Source organism: Carcharodon carcharias, chromosome 5 (genome assembly GCF_017639515.1).
Source record: "Carcharodon carcharias isolate sCarCar2 chromosome 5, sCarCar2.pri, whole genome shotgun sequence".
NCBI lineage: Eukaryota > Metazoa > Chordata > Chondrichthyes > Lamniformes > Lamnidae > Carcharodon > Carcharodon carcharias.
Window position 1 is genome coordinate 96,727,302 of NC_054471.1, and position 23,741 is coordinate 96,751,042.

Below are 23,741 nucleotides of genomic sequence, written 5' to 3' on the forward strand. Positions count from 1 at the left end.
TGAATACAATCCTCCAGTGAAAGAAAACCATGATGCCGGGAACAGACACCAATTAATTGATATTCAGTAACCATCAGGGTGTGTTGGAATTTGAAGCAAAAAACTGAAATCAATTTTTGTTGGACAAGTGGGATCATAGTCATTTTAGGAATGCATATTGTATGGATGCACTTCCTTGTACCTTTTCTGTATTTTCTACTGTGGCTTTGGGAGCTTTTTCTTTTAGCTTTGATTATTTCATGTGTTTTCATTTGCAATGGAGGAGTTTGTCTTGTTCTATCCAAATGGAGTTCTGTATGAAGGAGCAGGTGTACCAAAATAAATTCGTAGTTTGTGTTCGGTCTCTTCCTGGTTTCCCCAGAGCAACACTTGTCTTGTGTTACCAGTTGAATAATGAACAAAGGAGTTGGTTCCTTTTTTTTACATTGCATTCTCACCATTTGAACTTTTACCCAGGTAACCCTGCTGCAATGCTGGAAGAGGTCCAAGTAAAGTAAACAACAGGGCATCATTAATTGTAAACAAAATTTCTATCAATCTGTATTATAATTTTTCACAAATTACATTTCAAAGTTGGCATTTTCAAAGTCATAGCCCCAGAACCATTATGTTTTATGGAATATTATTGCGTTTGATTGTCTCTCTACTAATAACGCCCCCCCCCCCCCCACCCCACTTTTAGGCTTCTCATTCCAATTCTTTTTATAAATTATGAATTATTTTTTATAAATCTACTACTCTTAGGTTGAGAGGGGTGGATAGATTGAGGTTGGGGGAACCAGGATTATTTTGCTTGAGATTTGGTGATTTTGTACTTGACTTGTTTAATTATTTTCTCAATGTTGAACAATGCTGGTAAATGCACCCAGAGTGTGTGTTGCTATCTTTTAAATACTTGAGTTGTATTCTTTTCTCCAAAGAAAACCCAGTTCAGTTTTATAATCTGGTTCTGCTGTTATTCTGGTTGTCGTTGCCTGAACCTTTATAAGCAACAGGATCACTGTTTAAATACTCCAAATGATGTATAGGGGATAATAATCTATCTCTGTAATAGATGTATCTGATATATATCATATAGCTCAGAATCATTGCAATCATGTATATCTTTGCAGTTTATATAAAATTGTGAAAGTTTAAGTGCGGAGTAAATTAAATTTTGGGAAACAAACTTGAATACTGATTGGTAAAATTTCTGTAAGTCCTCATCTTACTGTCAACAAGGCAGGCTTTCTGTGTGAGATAGGGACTGCATTTTGATGAATATGGATCAAGAGGTTACAAGTTGCCCTTTAATGCCTTTTGCCCAAGGCGGACATAAAGCTCTATAGAACACCATTTGATATTGAAATTTCATAACAATCAGTCAAATGATAACATAAATACAATGGACCTTTCTTTATGGGATGTGCCTTGAATTAGATGGGAAATAGAAGACGGGAACAGGATGACTGTCAGTTATTTGGAGAAAATACTAAGTCGTTGTTCGGATTGCAGTTGGGAAGAACTTGTCTTGAGTGTGTATGTCATGGCAGCAGCTCTCATGTATACAGGTTTGTATTTAGTTTTGACATTAGTGAGCATTTATTAGGATGAGAACTTCTTGACCATGTTGGGGTTGAACACCCGTGTGAAAACTGCCAGGACTGTCCTGAACGTGCATGTCAAATGTCATTTTGTTTGCTGATAATGGAATGATAAATATATGAATTTGTCCTACTTGTATAAATAAGCATAGGGATGGATATTTGATGTAAATTATTTTCCCTAAAGCAGTTGTATTTATTGAGCATTTTGGGACAAGGCTCAAAGGCTGTCTTATATTTCGTGCCAAATGTTGAACTAGCATAACAGCAAAAAATCTTTTTGTGGACATTTACATTTTCATGGCTGAATTTGTGAACTGATTTTTTGTATGCTGGAACTTTGTGCTCCGATGCGGTATCTCAATTTGACCAATATTTAGTCTTCCAGACACCATGTTATTTAAACCCTGAACTGGTTAGACAGTGAAAAACTTCGACTTTGCACACTGTGTGTGTGTTTGAATTTATTGTTTAAACTAAGAAGTAGAGGAGGCAAGAATGTTTTGTGAAAGAGCTTCCATTGTTTGTGAATGTGAATAAATTTGTTAGATAAATTGGTTTAATTTAAATGCAGCTTATTTTGTACTCTCTGCAAATGCACAAATTTTATATTTGTGTTCACCTAGTGATGAGAGTTTGGGTTCATTTTGAGGTTTGGGGCTTTGATGCACTGAGAGTCTAAAATGTGAGGACTCGGTTTCAAATGCTGGAGACCATAGAGGGTTCAAAGCTGGCTTTAGAGAATCTATCACCAGTTATCCACCTATTTCCATTGAAGTCAATGGAAAGAAGAATTGGACAGGGTGTATATCAGCTACTGACTGAGTTGTGCATCTACAGATATAGAATTCCATTCCATTATCTTTGTTACTGAGAAAAGAGAACAGCAAAAAGTCCTTTTTATTATGGTGATATCATGTATAGGCAGCTTAATGAATTTGCGGTATAGTGACCAGTTTTGTGGCAACTGCATCACCATATTCTATTGTTTATCATAACACTTGAGGATAAAAGTCAGCCATGGCTCAGTGCAGTGCACTGCCTCTGAGTCAGGGGCTTTGACTTCAAGTCCCATTCCAGGGACTTGAACACAATCTAGGCTGGCATTTCGGTGCAGGACTGCGTTGTAGTAAGATGTACTATGCTTTCGGAGATGCCATCTTTCAAATGAAATGTTAGCCTCATGCTCTTGTCTGTCCCTTTAGGTGCACACAGAAGATTCTGTGGCACTATTCCAAAGCATAGCGAGGAGCTCTTCTAGTGTCTGGTGGTCAATATATATTCTTAATCAGCATCCGTAGAGCAGATTAGCTGGTGATTGTGCCTTTGCTCTTTGTGGGAGTTTACTGTGTGCAAATTGTTCTGAGGTCACGTAAAACAATATATACATCCAAGCCTTTCTTGTTTTTTCTTTCTAAATGTTTAGCCCTTCTTTGCTTTGTGGTGCCTGGTCACCTGGGTTGCTGATGAATCAGCCAATCTGCACTTTTTCATGAACTTGACAGTTAGTTGCAAAGAGTGTAGAAAACTTATGATGTGACCAGTCCAAACTTTAAAGATTTATTCATCTATGGCTGAAAGGCTAATTGGGGTTTTGAAATGATTTAGTTAGTTTTTAACTGATGTTCAAACAGTTCCATATTCACTGGGCGTATCACTGGATGATACACTTAGGTTTGATTGGAGCTGTATGGGTTAAATAAAGAGTGGAAAAAAAACTAAACAGATGATAAACCAATAAAAAATGAAGGATAAAATAAAAAGCAAAGGAAAATCTGGAGTATTTTTAGACTTCATTTTTTAGTTCAGGATTATTTTTAATAATGAATATTAATATTAGAGTAGTAAAAGTACTTCTCTCTTGCATCTTTACTGTGGTAATTCTTCTTGTGTAAGCTGATTTTTAAAAAAATAGCCAACTCCAGCTGTATTAGAATTAAAAGTGACAGTGGCACTGGCCCTTTCTTTTTTCTATAGGTGAAGCCCCTGTTATATGACCTGTGCCTTTTTCTGCATTTTTGTCACTATGGTGTCTGATTTTTTTTATATCAGAAAATCAATCAACCACAGATGGAAGGTCTGTCAGCTCTGCTTCTGAAAAGTAAAAATGCGCAAGTGACTTTTGCGTCTTTTCCTCTGATCTACAAATTTACTTCTGCTTCACAAAAGTTTTGTTGAATCCAGAAACTTTTTTTTAACATGACCGTTCCAGTGAGAACTTGAACACTCAAGTTGACTCCGTAACCCCCAATTCAAGGTCTGGTATATCTGTTGTCACCAGGCTTATCAATGCCAATGATATATTAGATTTCAGAGCCCAGAGCGCAGGATACTCTGGCATTGAATATCCATCTCCCCTACTCCACTTCCTTTGATCCCATTGGATTTTTAAGGGAATAGCAGAGACTCGGCTCCTTTCAAGGTCCATGTTCCTGGCCCAGTTCCCAGGGCAAGAAAGGCCTAAAATGGGTCACAGTGGCTCAGAAACAACAGGAGAACAGGGGTGGTCCTTAAAGCTGGCATATTCCATCTGTTAGTAAGTGGAAGCTGGAAAATAATTTGCTGGTGGCAGAGCGAAGTGTTTTCAGCTTTGAGATTTGTCGCAGTTTTGCAATGTAATTCACAGTAGTGTGCAACAGCTCTACTCAAATATTGTTAACTGTTCTTCCTGTTCTAGAAGAATGATGGCTGAAATTTCTGTTCTCCCTCCATTATTGATGGCCTGCCTAGTCACTTTGGAAAAGCGTTTACATTGAATGCCCAGCAGAATACTGGTGTATGCATCAGTTTTTATTTTCTCTCTCCTGCAGCCTCCCCCTGCTGCTGCCTCCAAAATGCTTGCAGCTGTGAGATGCATCTGTGCCTGTTGACAGTGTTAATCATGATGTGTCAAGTAATCATGTCTCATTGTTTCTTGGCATTTAGTTTGAAAAGTGCACCATGGAGTCTGATCACTCTCAGCTGTGGTATTATATTAAATCATGGACATTCCTTAACTTGTGTGTGAGGTTTTCACTACTACTGAGCACTCCCTCCTCACCACCAACCCCTCCCCCCTCACCACCACCCCCATCCTCCTGCAACCTATCACTGGCTCATAATCAGTAGATACATCATTAGTTGCCTAGAGCTGAAAATTGTTGCCCTTCCCATGTACACCAGTAACTCTGGGAACTGGGCCAGGAATGTGGACCTTGAAAGGAGCTGAGTCTTTGCTATTCCCTTAAAAATCCAATGGGATTGGAGGGAGTGGAGTCTGGGAGATGGATATTCAATGCCAGAGGATCCTGTGCTCTGGACTCTGAAATGTAATTTATCATTGACATTGATAAGCCTGGTGACAACAGATGTACCAGGCCTTGAACTGGGGGTTACGGAGTCAACTTGAGTGTTCAGGTCTGGAACATGGGACAAGATCTCAAGAATCCAGTGATATTTTTCGGCCTCCTCGCAAATATAATCTACGGGCAGCAAAATTTCAATTTCTAGGGGTGCTGGAAACCCTATCTCTGGGTTGAATGATTTCAACTAGAATTCTGCTCTGCTGGAGCAGGAAGGTACCTTGGTGCCCTGGGTGAGCGATGCAGGCATTGAAAACAGGTACCTACCTCTGTGACCTCCTAAAATTCTGGAAATTAGCCACCCCATTCCCACCCCTGTGGCATATCAGCCTTAGAATGTATGAACTTTTTCAAAGAAAAATAGGTGCAAGTTTAGAATGCATTGTCACCACAAACATCACCTTTTATTAACCACTTCAGGGATTGGCTGGTTAATGAGGTATGTACAGGTAATCTGATGATGTTTCTGCACAGCTGAAGTTGACAGTATTCCTGGAATTCTATAGACATTGGAAATGAAGCACCTGCTTAAAAAATCACCTTCCAAGTCCAGATATTTATGCCCAATGTACCTTGTCAACATAATGCGTAGTGACCGGAAAAAGGATGGTGACCCATTACGCTAGATGATCTCCTCGTTGTATATTGGGTGTGTTTCCAATAGCATTTTAAATGGAGACAGGAAGTTCCTGTCTTGGGTGAGAGCTTCATTATAACAAAAACTGGATGACATTCTTTGTCCTGCACCTTTAATTTTTAGCATGCAAAGCACCGGGTATAATTAAATCATGCCTAAATAGGTGTCCAAGGTTGCTAAAAGATCAAGTGTAGATAGAATATTTAAAGGACATAGCAAGAAAATTCAGTTAGTAGGTCTAAGCACATTTTTTGATGGCTTGTAATAAAACAAAAACATTCTGTTGCTGTTACTTCAGCTTTCATGAGTTGTTGTGGTAATTGCTGTGCTGCTTTTATGTTCCTGTAGCCTCATTGGGAAAGCTGGTGGTGGCAGCAATGAGCATCCTCATGTATCGGAGTTTCTTAGAAGGGGAATATCAGTGCAAGGGCACCATAAAAATGGGTTAGGCTGCACCAGAGGTGCACTTGCTGGTACCCTGGCACTCCCAGAGGTGTATGTAATTCCCTTTGACGTAAGATTAGTGTGTATACAGGTTTGAGCTCTCGAGGCAGGTTGCAGTATAAACCCAATCACAGGTGCATACTGGCACACATGCTGAGATTCTACCCCCACCAGCCCACTTAACCTCCACAGAGTTTTGGGCACAATATGTCCTGTACTGTAAAATTCTTTGCTCCAATCATTTTTCTTTGATAGTTGCAATCCATGTCTTTCAAGAAAAATCTGGATGCCTGTTGAAGTGCCTTAAATTTGAGCTGGGTTATCACAATCAGAATGCAGGAAGGAACATTTTAAGAACTGAGCTTTGTTCCTTGCATGCTATTTCAGTGAATAACTTCCTTTAATGTCTCTAAAGATTAGAGTAAAGTCGTTTTGTAATCAGTGTCTGATAAAGCTGTAATAGAAATTGATGACACCCAGCTGTTGGGGTGCTGTTTAAAACCCAACAGATGCTTCAATTCCAATGCCTCTAGAATTCCAGGAATGCATTCGCTGTACAGAAAAAACATTAGATTAAAGGTTACCTGTAGATACCTCAGTGACTAGCTAATCTCTGGACAGGCTCATAAAAGGCATGTATCTCTGCTGGCTCAGAGTTTATCTGGTGAATCATTAAGCTCTACAGTCCTCAAAGGTACGCTTTGTGATTTCTCCATTCCTCCAACTCTGTCACCTTGTATACCCCACAGTTCCTTCACCCCATCATTGATGACCAAGCCTTCAGCTATCTAAGCCCTGGAATTCAGCTCCTTAGCCTCTCCACCACTCTCCTTTAAAATATTGTTTATAACCCATCTATTTGACCAAGCCTTTGGTCACCTGGCCTAAATATCTGCCCCTTTGGCTCAGCATCAATTTTTGTCTGATTACTCTCCTATGAAATGACTTGGGTCACTTTACCACATTAAAGGCTCTATATAATTGCATGTTTGTTCTCCAGTCTTTGCCAAGCTGGGGTTGCTTGGAGTGTTTAATGTTCCAGATGCCTGAGCTAGGAAGGGGAATTTTGTCCAGGATTCTCAATCCTACTCATTATCCAGTAACTGCTAGAAAGAAAGACAGACCTGCATTTATATCGTGCTTTTCATGACCACTGGATGTCCTAAGGCATGTTACACTTGTCCTAAAGCATGATGCACTTTTTGAATTGTAGTCACTGTTACAGTGTAGGAAGCACAGCAATCACTTTGCACACAGCAAACTCCCACAAACGTGCAACATGATGACCAGAGAATATGTTTTATGTGATGTTGATTCGAGGATAGATTGATTCAGGGCACAGAGATAACTCCCCTACTCTTCTTCAACATAATGCCATGGGATCTTTAACATCCACCTGAGAAGGCAGTTGGGACCATAATTTAGCATCTCATCAGAAAGGTGCACCACCAATAGCGTAGCACTCCTTTAGTACTACACTGGAGTATCAGTCTTGATTTTTGTGTTTAAGTTCTGGAGTGAGATTTGAGTCCAGAACCTTTAGACTTGGAGGCAACAGTGCTACCAACTGAGCCACAGATGCCGGAAGAGTTTGTGTGACAGATAACCATCCACCTATACCTGCTGTGGATAGGATTGGGTTGAGTTGTCGTGCTCTTCATTATTAAAGACTCCCAACATCCACCCTTCAGTCTTCCAGATGAGCAAAAGTGATGTTAACCCTTTTTCAGGTTGCCTACGAAATGCCTGGATTGTAGTGGTGTTGTCACTGCTGCAAACTGAGAAATTTTTATGCTTGAAACTCCCCATTGCAGCTCCATGATCCTACCAACAACTGCCAGAGTGCTTGAGACCAGCTGGTGTGCCAAGAAAAGGAGGGAGACATGGTAATGGGAGTCAGAGGAAGAAGGGGAGATTGCAGAATAGTGGTTGAGGGAGGTGGGGCTCAGAGCATGAGGAGCAGCTATAAACAAGGAAGTGGAATTGCGGATGGAAGTCAGGAAAATTACAGTCACCAGAGAAGTGGTACTGAGTAAATTTGTTGGAGCTGCGGGCTGACAAGATCCCGGGTCCTGATGGACTTCATCCTGGGGTCTTAAAAGAAGTGTCTAGTGAGATAGTTGATGCATTGGTTTTAATTTTCCAAAACTCCCTAGATTCGCAGAAGGTCCCATTAGATTGGAAGATCGCAAATGTAGCTCCATTATTCAAAAAGGGAAGGAGACAAAGTGGGAAACTACAAGCCAGTTAGCTTAACATCTGTCATTGGGAAAATGTTAGAAGCTATTATTGAAGAAGCTATAGCAGGGCACTTGAATAAGTTCAAGGTAATCAGGCAGAATCAACATGGTTTTGTAAAAGGGAAATCATGTTTAACCAACTTATTGAAGTTCTTTGAGGAAGTAACATGTGCTGTGGATAAAGGGGAACCACTGGATGTACTGTACTTAGATTTCCAGAAGGTATTTGATAAAGTGCCACATCAAAGGTCATTGTGGAAAATAAAAGCTCATGGAAAAGGGATATTAACATATTGGCATGGAGAGGAGCTTGGTGGGTTAACAGGAAGCAGAGAGTAGGCATAAAAGGATCTTTTTCAGGTTGGCAAAATGTAACAAGTGGCGTGCCACAGGGAACAGTGCTGGGACCTCAATTATTTAGAATTTATATAAATGCCTTGGCTGAAGGGATTGAAGGGATGGTTGCCAAATTTGCTGATGGCACAAAGCTAGATAGGAAAGTAAGTTGTGAAGGGAACATGAGGCTACATAAAGATATAGATAGGTTAAGTGAGTGGGCAAAGATCTGGCAGATGGAGTTTAATGTGGGAAAATCTGAAATTATCCATTTTGGCAGGAAGAATAAAAGAGAAGCATATTATCTAGATGGTGAGAGATTGAAGAGCTCTGAGGTGCAGAGGGAACTGGGTATCCTAATGCATGAATCACAAAAGGCTAGTATGAAAGTACAGCAAGTAATTAGGAAAGCTAATAGAATGTTATAATTTATTGCGAGGCGAATTGAATACAAAAGAAGGGAAGTTATGCTTCAGTTGTACAGGGCTTCGGTGAGACCATATTTGGAGTACTGTGCACAGTAATGGTCACCTTATTGAATGAAGGATGGAAGCAGTTCAGAGAAGGTTTACCAGACTAACACCTGGAATGGGTCGGTTGCTGTATGAGGAAAGGTTGGACACACTAGGCTTGTATCCGCTGGGGTTTAGAAGAGTAAGCGGCGACTTGATTGAAACATATAAGATTCTGAAGGACCTTGACAGGGGGGATGTGGAGAAGATGTTTCCCCTTGTGGGAGAATCTAGAATTAGGGGTCACTGTTTAAAAATAAGGGGTTGCCCATTTAAAACATGAGGTAAAATTTTTTCTGAGGGTCGTGAGTTTTTGGAACTCACTTCCCGAAAAGGTGGAGGAAGCAGAGTCTTTGAAGATTCTTAAGACAGAGGTGATTAGGTTCTTAGTAAGCAAGGTTATCAGCGGTTGGTGGGATGCAGATTTCAGGCTACTGTCAGATCTGCCATGATCTTATTAAATGGTGGAGCAGGCAGAGGAGTTGAATGACCTACTCCTGCTCTTTGTTCGTATGCTCATATGAGAGAGAGGGAAAGGACAAGAGCTCATTGCAAAGGAGAGCAAGGAAAGTAGATTGAGGATGTTACGGATAGTGAGAGGTGACAGGATAACTTTTTCCCTCTTTTGGTTGTCACAACAAGATTTATGTTTTAGAGGGAGAGCTTTAAGCATCTTGAGTGTTGCGACTTTAAAGAATAGACATGAAACAGACTTTCTGTTAAGTTTAAATAATAAAAAAAGATAAATGTTTATTCACACAACACCTGAAATGTAAATATAAGCTAAAACAATCACTCCCTCAAACACACAGCTGCCCACCCCACACACCCCCCCCCCCCCCCCCCCCCAACGTAGCCCCATGCACACACACAAAAAGATAAGTTCTAAAAACAAAGTGTGCACTTAGGTTATTAACAGAATAACAGAAACAAGAAACAAATTGCATGTTTTAATTTTTTAAGTTGAAAAGCATTGCAGGCAGTTGAAGGATGAGTTCCTTCTCTTGATTCTCTGAAGATACTTGGAGGCTGAAATTCTCTGGTTTTTCACTCAAAGCTGTGGCTGACTTTCTGTAGAGAAAACATATACTCTTGCAGGTTGGAATAAATGAGCTTCTCTCTCATTGCTTGAGATGACCAGTTGTTAAGCAGGGTTCTGTGCTTCTTACTGTATAGTGGTTCCCTTTTGTGTTGATTGCCGCAGACTAACCTGCCCCTGGCTGGTCCTTTGAATAATGTGTTATCTCTAGGCAGTTTCGATCATGCGACCACATTATCAGTACATCTATTATCCACTCAGCTGAAATGATGTTCAAAGCCATTGCTACACAATGGAGGATGAATGGTGGCTGTTCATACCTGTTTGTAATAAACTGGTTTCTTCAGACCTCTCTTTGTTAGGTTTTGAGTTTCCAGACAGAGAGTCTGGGGTGGAGGTGGAACCATTGCATTTGGTTTTCAGTAAATACCCAGACAATAGGAGCTGTAAATTCTACAAGTGATCTCGCATTTTGAATGTTTTTTCAAGGGAGGGTTCTCCACCCATGGATACTTAACATTTTAATGACATTCCAGAAACATGAGTTAGCCATTGTCTGAGAAGAAATCACAAAAGGTTAACTGACCCCCCCCCCCCAACCTTGACTTCTGGGTCAAGGCAAATTGTCCATATGCCATTTTTTTTATGAAGTAAAAATGTCCATCATCTTCGTACATTCATGGGCATATCATGGGAGCATGACAAGGATAAAGAGGGAGACTGGGAACCAAGGAGTCCAAGAGACAAGGACAAGCCAGGGACAAGGGGAGACTGAGGATAAAGGGGAGTGTGAAGGCTGGGGAAAGAAGGTCAGGTATAGGCAGTGAGGAGTGACGAAGCAAAGTGTGTCAGGGATGAGGGGAGAGAGGAGACTAAGGAAAGGGAGTCAGGATAAATGTATTGGGATGAGGTAGAGGATAGAAGACAAGTGGTCAGGATAGTTGGATCCTGAATGGGTAGGTCAGCGGGAGACATACTCAAGTGGGAAGAGGTGGTGTCAATGACTTATTATTTACATTGTTAAATTTTAATAGCAATTGCATTGTTAAACAGGTGATGGGTATTTGTGCACCTATAAATAGAGATATAGCTGGGACACTGGGGATTGGAGTATTGTTGGCTGTGAATTAAGTGAACTCTCTCCAGCAAAGAAAGCAGCTGTGTCTTGGTTTTAACTTAACCAACTGTCATGGATCCGATTAACGAGTGAGACTGAAATGGGATAGGGATCCACATAGGGCCCAGCATTTCCTATAGAGCAGAGAGCCACAGCAGTTGTAACATGGTTAGTGGTTACCACAGGTTTGCCATGAAACTGGGGAGCATAATCAGCGGTCTTTATTGTGGGAATTGTTTCCACTGGTGAGTGAATGGTGTCCAAGGGGACAGAGACTGAAGATTCTCACTGAAAGAACCGAGGAGGAGAGAGAGAGAGAGAAAATTCTTTAACAGAGTACCACCAGACTATGAGATGCTTCATCATGTGACTGAGGTAGAGACAAGAATATCATTGAAATATTTGAGAAGAAGGAATATAAGGGTATCTGATGGTGTAGGGGGGTTACATAAGAGAGTGTGAGCACTGGAAGCGGGAGAGTCTGGCTTCCTTCTCTGCTGTAATTTTTATCATTTTTTGGAATCTGAGCCCTGGGAGTGGTTGAGAAATATTGCTGCTGAGCTGAGTTTAGGGTGACATGCTTGAGAAGAGCCTGAAACACCGATCCTACTGCCCTTTAAACAGTCCCTTGGTATAGTTCAGGTTGGTCAGTGTCAGTCACATTTGACATGGAAGTCTAAGTTCATATCGGCTGTGACTGAAGCTTCCAGTGCAAAGTTACCACCTTTGCGCACAACCCGAGTCCAAGCCAAAATCCAAGGAGATGGGAAGAGAGATCAAGCCTCTTGAAATTGGAATTGTCTGGGGAGCTTATTGCATCTTGTGCAAAGACTAGGGATTCTGGCTGTAGTTACAAGCTGAATATCAGTGGGTTATAGGATTACTAGTAGTAACAGGCAGGCTATCGGCCTGTTAACCTATTATTACTAGTTATATGTGGTTTGCTGGTAAGTCTTTGTATTACTGCTAGTTAGGAGGGGAATCTATCATCAATTTTACTATTAATTATCAGTGTCATTTCAGTGAATGACTATCAGCTACTATCTGTGAATTAATAGTAATATTAAAGTGTTTTCTGGCTTCCCTGGTGTAAATTGCTTTGCCACCTTGGATTTTTCCCTCTTGTTGTCTGCACACGGGTGGCCTTCTGGTTCTCGGCAGTTCACAGAATCACGCAGTGCAGAAGAGGCCCTTTGGCCCATCGAGTCTGCACCGACATGTGAGAAACACCTGACTTACCTACTAATCCCATTTAGCAGCACTTGGCCCCATTGCCTTGAATGTTTTGACGTGCCAAGTGCTCATCCAGGTACTTTTTAAATGATGTGAGGCAACCCGCCTCCATCACCCTCCCAGCCAGCGCATTCCAGACCGTCACCAGCCTCTGGGTAAAAGAGATTTTCCTCACATCCCCCCAAACCTCCTGCCCCTCACCTTGAACTTATGTCCCCTTGTGACTGACCCTTCAACTAAGGAGAACAGCTGCTCCCTATCCACCCTGTCCATGCCCCTCATAATCTTGTACACCGTGATCAGGTCAGCCCCCCTCAGTCTTCTCTGCTCCAACGAAAACAACCCAAGCCTATCCAACCTCTCTTCATAACTTAAATGTTTTATCCCAGGCAACATCCTGGTGAATCTCCTCTGCACCCCCTCCAGTGCAATCACGTCCTTCCTATAATGTGGTGACCAGAACTGCACACAGTACTCCAGCTGTGGCCTCACCAAGGTTCTATACAACTCCAACATGACCTCCCTACTTTTGTAATCTCTGCCTCGATTGATAAAGACAAGTGTCCCATATGCCTTTTTCACCACCTGACTAACATGTCCCTCTGCCTTCAGAGATCTGTGGACACACGTGCCAAGATCCCTTTGTTCCTCAGAACTTCCTGCCATGCTGTTCATTGAATACTTCCTTGTCAAATTACTCCTTCCAAAGTGTATCACCTCACACTTTTCAGGGTTAAATTCCATCTGCCACTTATCTGCCCATTTGACCATCCTGTTTATATCTTCCTGTAGCCCAAGACGCTCAACCTCACTGTTAACCACCCGGCCAATCTTTGTGTCATCTGCAAACTTACTAATCCTAACCTCCACATAGTCATCTATGTCATTTATATAAATGACAAATAATAGGGAACTGAGCACAGGGCCCTGTGGTACATTACTGGACACTGGCTTCCAGTCACTAATGCATCCTCCTGTCATCATCCTCTGTTTCCTACAACTAAGCCAATTTTGAATCCACCTTATCAAATTACCCTGTATCCCATGTGCCTTTGCCTTCTTTATAAGTTTCCCATGTGGGACCTTGTCAAAGGCTTTGCTGAAATCCATATAAACTACATCAACTGCACTAGCCTCATCTACACACCTGGTCACCTCAAAAAAATTCAATCAAATTTGTTGGGCATGACCTCCCTCTGACAAAGCTATGCTGACTATTCCTGATCAAACCTTGCCTCTCCAAGTGGAGATAGCTACTCTCCTTCAGAACTTTCTCCAACAGTTTCCCTACCACTGACATGAGACTCACTGGCCTGTAGTTCCCTGGCTTATCTCTACAACCCTTCTTAAATAGTGGAACCACATTAGCTGTTCTCCAGTCCTCTGGTACCTCCCCCGTGGCCAGAGAGGAATTAAAAATTTGGGTCAGAGCCCCTGTGATCTCCGCCTTTGCTGCCCTCAGCTGTCTGGGACACAAATCATCTGGACCTCGAGATTTGTCCACTTTTAAGCCTGCCAACACCTCCAATACCATGTTACCTCCTATCGCAGTCTCTCTCCCTGAGTTCGATACCTTCGTCCTCATTCTCTTGGGTGAAGATGGATGTGAAGTATTCATTCAACACTCTAGCAATGTCCTCTGGCTCCACCCATAGCTTACCCCCTTGGTCCCTTATGGGCCCTACTCTTTCCCTGGTTATCCTCTTTCCATTGATATACTTATAGAATATCTAGGGATTTTCCTACTTTTACCAGCCAAAACTTTCTCATATCCCCTCTTTGCTCTCCTAATTGCTTTCTTAAGCTCCACCCTGCACTTTCTGTACACTACTAATGTCTCTGCTGATTTGCTTCCCTTGTACCTGCTAAAAACCTCTCATTTCCTTCTCATCGTAACCTGAATATCTCTGGTCATCCATGGTTCTCTGGGCTTGTACTCCTTCCTATCACCCTAGAAGAAACATGTTGAGTCTGTACCCTCCCCATTTTAAACGTGCTTATCACGTTACTCATCTTATCAGTCAATCTCACCTGTTCTTTCTCCCTGGTAAATACCAAGCCAAAATGTAATAGTTTGGTCATCCCTCCCATCATGTCCCTATTCCCATCACAACATTCCTTTTTAAAAAAAATTGACCTGCCCTGTAAATTATTTTACTCTTTTGTTTTATGTTCCTTGATAATTTGATTTCATAGCCCCTCTTCACCTTCCTAATTGTTGTTTTGACTTTTCTCCTATCCTCTCCCTGATCCTAATGGTCTGCCTCTTTTCTAACCCTCAATCGTTCCCCTTACGTCTTTATTCATCCACGGAGTCCCGCTAGTGTTTAGTTTGCCCTTTCATTTCAGTGGAATGTATTTTTCCTGCGCTCTGTGGAACGTCGTTTCAAATGTTTCCTGCTGCTGTTCCTTATCGCTCTTTCCCAATATAGTTGCCCATTTCCTCCCCCCCCGCCAAGTTCCATTCTATTAGCCTGGTTTTCATCACACGCTGATGTCGACGGTGAGTATAAGTCGACATTGAAGTCTCATAAAATCCCTCCGAAATTAAAAAGGGAGGAGGGAGGAGGAAGGCCAAGCATGCAAGCACGTGACTGCCAGGCGCCAAAAATTGAGGCAATCATCTACACTGCAATCCACAGCTCGTCCCTCCGTCATGCTCAAACGCACCATGCCATGGTCGCTATTTCTCGCACAACAGTATGAAACCATGAGCAAAGATACTGCAGGGAACCCAACACTAAGGTAAATGAAATCATAGTTGCAGACATGATGGGTGTCAGGCCGCCATGAATGCCTCCAAACAGGGCTTGCCAACCCTAATGAGCAATGACTGCTTGGACGAGGTAGAAATGGCAACTGATTCATGTGGAACCTTGCTTCACAAAGAAGTTGACCCCTTCAGGAGTTGATGGTAAAAGAATTTGGCTTGGTGGATGGGGAGAAGCCAGAATCTTGTTTTGTTCTTGTCCAGCAATCCCTTAGGATTGGAGATTTTATTTGTGTGGGGGAGGTGCAGCATAGCATTGCATAGATAAAAACAAAAAACTGCGGATGCTGGAAATCCAAAACAAAAACAGAATTACCTGGAAAAACTCAGCAGGTCTGGCAGCATCGGCGGATGTTCCGCCGATGCTGCCAGACCTGCTGAGTTTTTCCAGGTAATTCTGTTTTTGTTTAGCATTGCATAGAACTGTTTATTCATCGACGCCCAGCAATATCTCAGCAAATAGAATGGAAAGAAAGGTAATTCGCTGATTGAAAGTTTTGAAGTGGCAACATCTTCAGGATTTGTTCACAAGTGTATAAAGAATAATACCACTAGATTTGTACCAGCTTGTTCAGGCAGCACACTGACCTGTTTCGTTTGTCAACTTTACTACTACTAAGCACAACTTAAAATTTTGACATTACACAGTGCTGAGTTGGCCTGTAATCAAATGTTTAAAATGTATTTTAGTAAATATAAATGCTTTGCATTGCATGTTTTGAAAAGATAATCTGAGTAAGTGTACATTAGTTGAATTTGGGAAGTTTGTTACTTGTCAAATTTACTAGGCTCTTCATTACATGTCTTGTATAATGAAAACACAAACTCTTCAAAATAAAGTTGATCTTCCATCTGTATGTATGCATGCTCTAACCTTATCTCTATTGCATGCAGTTGTCACCAGTGGGCCTGTACAATGTAAAGATATTGCACAGCTTGATCACCTGTCATATGCCAATTACAATTCTGTAATTCTGTTCAAGAGCTGCATTCCATCGATGTCATGTCAAGCTGCATTCCAGACATGTCATCTGCTGTGGCCTGATTGATCTGATCTTTTGTAAGTGATCCCTGCATATAAGAATCTTTATTATTTACTTTTAAGCCTTCCAGTAATGATTCCAAAACATGGTCTAACGTGTTACTGAAGTTATTCAAGTAAATAACTGTCCCGATGGCTTGGTTGGTTAAAGCACCGTTTCATGTGAGGCTAAGTCATAGAGGCTTGTTTTTATTCATTCATGGGATGTGGGCGTCGCTGGCTAGGCCAGCATTTACTGCCCACCCCTAATTGTCCAGAGGGCAGTTAAGAGTCAACCACATTCCTGTGGAGTCACATATAGGCCAGACCAAGTAAGTTTGGCAAATTTCCTAAATTTAGTGAACCAAATGGGTTTTTACAACAATTAACAATGGTTTCATGGTCATCATCAGACTTTTAATTCCAGATTTTTATTGAATTCAAATGTCACCAAATGACGTGGTGGGATTCGAATCCAGGTCCCCAGAGCGTTACCCTGGGTCTCTGGATTACCAGTCCAGTGACAATATCACCGCTTCCACCTCAGCCCCTGTCTGTCCTGAGCTAACTCATCCTTTTGATGTCAGCTCTTTCTATCATTGTGAAGCAAGATTCACCAAGTGTTGGATTGTTCAGTCATTGGACCTGGATTAGATTGTGAGACAGGTTAGCTTTACTCTATCTGACTGTGTTCTTGCAATAGTAATCCAGCCCAGTAGGAGAGGATATGGTAACCACGTGCTCTTTTATCTCAGTGCCCCTGTGGTAGAGAGGGGAAAGCCAGTCAGGGTTCAGATTCCATGGTTGCTCTCCAGTGACCTCACCTAGAAAGTGCACGAATGGATGTCAGATGACAACAAGATTGGCTTTGATTGTGATTGCTCTGATCAAGATTACTGAAACAAGAGAATGGTCCTTAATAGATTACTGGGATGCATTGAAATAATTCTCTGCTATTAGAAAGCTGCCACTGATCTCTGACATGATTACAACTGATACCCCCACATTCCACCGGGCCTTTACATCCTCTGATGCACACTCAAAGCACCAGAAGTACATCTAGGATACCCACTACTAAAGGAACAGGGGAATACTGGCATAAATGCAGCAAATCAGAGGGGTGCTATGTCCCGCCCCCAACAGGAAGTTACATTTGTTTCCTTTACAAGAAGGCTAAACCTTGATATTGTGATTGAGATTAATTTTTTTTATATATCCCACTTCTGTCACAATTGTTGTATTTATGCCAACAATAAAAATATTAAATTAGTGACTAATTTAGTATCTACCAATACAATGACATCTGAAATTTGAGTTGGATTATTAATGACTCCAAGTATAATTGCATTGGTTAGAACAACAACCTGAGAAAAGATACTACTGCTAATACATTGACGTACTGAAGCTCTGAAACTTTAATATTTCATGTTGACTGTTCAGTGTTTCATGTTGACTGTTGAATGAAATTTGATTTTCCTACCTGCTCGTTCTGGGGCCAAAAGAGAGTGGTCATCCTGACACATTACTGCTCAGAATGCAGTAATCACAAATTAGATCAACTGGATCCTGCCATTTCCCAGGATTTTCCGTGAGGATACCCACTACCTGTCTCAAACAAGGCCACTGATGCGGGTGGGTGATTGGCTTCCTAAGAGGTGTGGTCCCTGGAGCACTGGCTCAACAGAGATCTTTCCATCATTGGCAGCTAGTATGTCCTTGTGAAATGAGATAAGCTGCTGGATGTTACACGTGAGCATCATTTGGAAGTGAAAATCTGGGTCTTAGATACCAAGAAACTTTTTTTAAATCAAGGTTTAGCCTTCCTGTAATGGGAACAAATGTAACTTCCTGTTGGGGGCGGGACATAGCACCCCTCTGATTTGCTGCATTTATGCCAGTATTCCCCAGTTCCTTTAGTAGTGGATATCCTAGATGTACCCCTGGTGCCTTGAGTGTGCGTCAGAGGATGTAAAGGCCCGGTGGAATGTGGGGGTATCAGTTGTAATCATGTCCGAGATCAGTGGGCGCTAATTTTAGATGCATCTTATTCAGTAATTTGTTGTTTAAATTTGAATGTGGACACCCCGATTGTGAAATCGTAGAATCATTAGCACAGGAAGAGGGTATTGACCCTTTGTGTCGAGCTTTCCAATTATTCTCACTTCCTTGCTCTTTCTTCATAGCTGTGCAAATGTTTCCTTTTCAGGTGTTTATCCAACGCCCTTTTGAATGTTGGTGTTGAATCTGCTTCCAATGAATGGGTGTGATACAGTTATACACAACTTCCCTATAGTTTTTCTAGGCCTTTGGGATTGAACATGCTGTTCCCTTTTCATATCTAAATATACTGTAAACTAGATGGGATTATTTTCTAAATTGAACCACTATCCCAGGAAGTTAGTCGATATGGAGCTCTTGTTTATTGGTCTCATTCCATATTGTCTCGGGGCAGGGGGGGGGGGGGGGGGGGGGGGGGGCGGGGGTGGTGGTGGGAGGGGCGGGGGGGGGGGGGGGTTGTGGAATGGGAGGTACATCTATATTTGGACCTTTAGTGATTATACCCTCCATTACTTCTCTTCCATTCTCACCTCTCTGATTTCCTTTGACCATATATCCTATGTGTGCTTGTCACTCCTCCAACATTCTCATTCTCTGCACCATTTTTGCCACCATTTTTTCAACCACTATTCCCTTGCCATCTGAAACCCCCAGGCCATCAAAAATGTTCCCCCCTCTGAGTACCTTAGAAGTGGCCCCTCCAAGATACTCAGCCACCCCTTTGCAAAGACAACTGGAAATCCCTGGCACAAGTTCACCATTCTCCCATTTCTCAATTTTTGTTTCACTTCACCCTCCTGAGGTCTTTACATGAGCATTGTCTAAACCTGCATTTAGTCATGTTCCATTATCATTTTTCTACTGTGAATTGCACCATGTGGCTCTGTTTGGGATTTGCTTTTTCAGGCCTTTACTTTTCCCTCCTCTATCATTCACGTACTTTTTCAAAATACAGCCATCATGGATCAGGGATTTTAAAGAAAAGCAATTGGTAGATTTGTTCTCGTTATAGCTCAATGTCACAATCACTACACTGGTTCTGATCTTAAAATGAAGAGAAATTGGCACTAATTGATGGATTTGCAGAATTTTATTTTCTCTTATGTATTCATTGATATGAAGGATCTGGTTGGACATCTTTAGAGGGAATAAGATTCGGCAAATCTGAAAAGAACATGAAAATGCTAGAAATGTGGTCACTCAGCACCTGAGAAATGGCTGTTCTCGGTACTGATGGAGCTGCTGTGTATTTCCAGTGTTCTCTGCTTTCTGTTCCAGTGTTTGTACCATGTGTGTATCAAAAGGGAGAGTTTCATGTATTTGTTGTGAGAGGGATGCAGGGAGACTGCTTACTTTAAATACTTATGTATGTAAGCTGTATTGAAGTCAAATTCTACCTGCTGACACAATAGACTGGGACATTACTTCTAGGAGTAGGTAAAAAAGTATTATTTTTAAGAGGTTGTTGTTGTAAATGTGGATTATGTTAAGTCAATTAATTCATACCCCTTCGCAAATCTGTTTGTGATTATTTCTTGTGCAGCAGTTGACTTTTTCTCCCTGTATTAAAATCTAGAAATCACTCCTTGTGTATGGGAGGTTTCCTTTACACTGTTGCGTTACTGAGCCTTTAATTTATGTTTTTGAAAATTGAATTAAGGTTAGTGTCCTGACGTTTTAGTGATGGATCTGGTTTATTTTTAAATTTTTAGATCTTGCCTGTGCAATGTATTTCATTAACATCTACAAATTTTAAAAAGTAATGAAAAGGAGTGATGCAAAGCCACAATTTTTCAGTGAAATATGTATTTGATTTAATGTTGCATTACGGCTGCTTTGGGATTGGGTGGGTGGGTGGGTTTGTGATTTAGCAGAAAATATTTTGTGGTATAAGGGTCTGGCATATATAGGGTTAACGTGAGACTGAGGGGATTCATCGGTTAGGGGAACAGACAGGCATTTCTGTGGCCATCGAAGTGACTCCAGGATAGTATGTTATCTCCCTGATGCCAGGGTCAAGGATGTCACAGAGTGGCTGCAAGGCATTATGAAGGGGCAGGGTGAACAGTCAGAGGTTATTGGTACCAATATGGACCACGACCTAAGTTGGAAGGGGGATATGGTCCTGCAATCAGAATTTAAGGAGCCAGGCAGAAAATTAGCAAGCAGGACCTCAAATGTTGTAATCTCTGGATTATTCCCAGTGCTATGTGTCAGTGAGTACAGAAATAGGAGGATAAGGCAGATGAATGTGTGGCTGGAAAGATGGTGCAGGAGGGAGGGTTTTAGATTCCTGGGATTCCTGGGACACTGACTGACTCTGAGAAAGATGGCACCTGTACAAGTTGGACGGGTTGCACCTGAACAGAGCTGGGACTGAGTTCCTTGTGGGGCGTTTTGCTAGTTTTGTTGGAAGGACTTTAAACTAATTTGGCAGGGGTGTGGGAACCAAGAGAAAATATTAGTGAGGAATAACAGGGTGCACAAAATACTGGGAGGGACAGATAGCACTAGTATAGAGAATAGTAAGTTGGTAAGTAAAGTCAGGGTAAGGGAGAAAGTAACAAAATCTAAATCAGGGTTAATATGTATGTATGCGAATGCATGGAGTGTGGTAAATAAGATTGGGGAGCTACAGATGCAGATTGCCACATGGAAATACGATGTTGTGGCGATAACAGAGACCTGGCTCAAGGAAGGGCAGAACTGGGTGTTAAATATTCTTGGGTATAAGGTGTTCAGAAAATATAGGAAAGGAGGGGTGGCGGTATTGGTTAAGGAGAACATTGCAGTGCTGGGGAAAGAATGTCCCAGAGGGTTCAAGGGCAGAATCAATTTGGCTAGAGCTAAGAAACAAAAGGGGTGCAATTACATTGCTCGGTGTAGCCTATAGACCGCCAAATAGTGAGAAGGATGTAGAAGAGCAAATTTGCACGGAAATTACAGAGAGATGCAAGCATTATAAAGTAGTTATAATGGGGTGACTTTAATTACCCGAATGTAGACTGGGACAGTGTGTGAAGGGTGGAGAGGGGCAAAAGTTCCTAGATTGTGTTGAGGAGAATTTTCTACAGCATTACGTATTCAATCCAACAAGAAAAGATGCACAACACCATCAAAAATTGCTGGAAAAACTCAGCAGGTCTGATAGCATCTGTGGAGAGAAAGTTAACGTTTCGATGACTCTTCTTCAGTTCTGAAACCACGACTGACATGTACGTGTGGAATAAGCCTTGCTATTTGCAATTAGAAAACACAGTTACCTCCGACAGTGGGGGTGAAGTTCCCAGGGTTCGGTGCTGTGTACTTTACTATTTCTGAATTATATAAATGGCCTGGATTGAGAAACACAAATGTAAACTGCTCAGATTCACAGATGAATGCTAAACGATGAGAGGGGGAAGAGCCTGATGAAGCAGTTGAGCTACTTCATAAGGAGCTAGATATTAAGAGCATGGTTATGTCAGGTGAAATTAGGTGTGAGTAAATGCAAAGCCTTGCACAGCTGGAGGAAAAATAGTGTTAAATTTGAGGAGAGGTTGAGAGAGATTTGGGTGTGAATGTGGATTCTGCAGATACTCTGTAGAGTCAGTGCAGAGAACCATTAGCAAACAATGTGAACTGCTGAACTGAATTGTCAAATCAGTAAGACTTTTGCAGCACAAAAAGTTAGCATTTTCCATCGATTTCCTAACCTGGAAAACTGGTTCACTAGAACTCATGGCTCAGAGCACCCACACAGATCAATTTAGGCAGCGACAACACATACCTATTTATTATGGTGAAAATAGAAAAACATCAATGGATATCTGAGTCTGACCCATCCACATTGATCCACTCTCTCTTGAAAGAAAGAAGCTCAGGGAGTGCCTAAATCACACTCAACCATTATAAGCCTTGGAATCAGTTTCCATTTATTAGTAAAAGGCAAGACTGCCAAATGGAACAATTCCTGTACATTTAACTATGACTGTGTAGATTTAGCTATGACAAATGCCTTTGAAGGGTCATGGTTGGTGGTTGGTGTTATGGTTGCTATGGAGGGGCCTATATTTTCCTGTAAATTTGGTGATGTCTCTGTGCAGTTTGGATGCTCCAGGTTCAAGAAAAATTATCATGCATATCTGGTGGTTCATAATTTGTCTTTAGTCCTTAACTGATATTTATTGTCTACAAGTTAAAATCCCAACCACCCATTCTCCCCAAGGTACTCCAGGATGTAGGGCTGGATTTTGGGCTCTTTGCTGGCATGTTTGAAGACAGAAGGCTGGTAAAATAGAGCTTAGGACCTTCCTGCCTGTTACCGACATGTCTCCCATTTTAGGAGACTGGTTGGGGGTGTTGGGCTATTTTGGACATGCCACTGAGAGGCCCGGGCCAAGCAGATAGCTCACACGCTTTGCTGGGTGAGCTGGTGTCAGGTATGAAAAAGAGGGGGGGGGAACCTCATTTGGGGCCGATCCCCTGTGCCCACTGGTTGATCATGCCCACCCCACCAAGGTCAAAAGGTCATACGCCCTTTAACTCTCCCCTGGCATCACAAACCTGGCTTCCCACCTCGCTTACCCGGGGTATTGGTGGAGCCAGCTAGGCTCCACCACTGGCCTGGACTTACTTCAAGTCCAATTCCATTAGCTTCTCTTCTTTGGGGGCTGGCTTTTGTCCCAGCAATGGCCGCCGCTCGAACTTGGCACGCTGGGTCACAGAGCCGCCAGTTAATTGATTTGGGTGGCAGCTCTGGAAGGCAAGATTTCCTCTCCAGGTTGGGTGCGGAAGGCTCCCCCTGAGCCAATTAACGCCCTGCTGAGAATAAAATGGCTGCTGGTCAGTCGGTTTTTTAAATGGGCAGGCTCCAACTGATCTTTTAGTTGGAGGAGAGGCAGGGCATATGATGCTCCGTAAAATACAACCCATAGTTTTGGTAGCGAGATTAATTAGTTCATTATTCCATTTAAAATGCAAGTGCAAGATACTGATTAGATTCATGCAGGGGTTCTTGGGCGGTCATGCTTTTTATTCATTTCATGGCTTGTGAGTGTCGTCAGCAAAGTTAACATTTATCGCCTATGCCTGAATGCCCTTAGAAGATGGTGTTGAGCCACCTTCTTGAACCCTGCAATCTGTGTGGTGAAGGTATACCCATGATACTGTTCGGTAGGGAGTTCGTGAACTTTGACCTGGCAATGATGAAGAAATGGTATTATATTTCCAACTCAGATGGTGTGTAACCTCGGAGAACTTGGTGTTGTTTCCATGCGCTAGTCCTTCTAAGTGCTAGAGGTTGTGGATTTGGGAGTTGCTATTGAAGCCTTGGTGAGGTGCTGCAGTGCATCTTGTAGATGGTACACTCTGCAGCCAGGAGGTGCTTGTAGTAGAAGAAGTGAATATTGAAGGTGATGGATGGGGTGTG

General features: G+C 42.0%; 1 protein-coding gene across 5 annotated transcripts in view; it reads left to right on the forward strand.

The window, feature by feature from the left end:
- The window catches only part of arhgef10 (Rho guanine nucleotide exchange factor (GEF) 10), a 397,136-nt gene that overhangs the window by 63,799 nt on the left and 309,596 nt on the right, over positions 1–23,741 (forward strand). Inside the window, exon 1 of one of the 5 annotated variants that reach the window (XM_041187545.1) lies at positions 1,512–1,550. The exons of the other annotated variants lie outside the window; for them this stretch is intronic. Within the exon in view, the coding sequence (XP_041043479.1) occupies positions 1,526–1,550 (25 nt within the window). The 5' untranslated portion in view covers positions 1,512–1,525. Of the gene's footprint in view, positions 1–1,511; positions 1,551–23,741 lie in introns of those variants that run through there. 5 annotated transcript variants of the gene reach the window in all.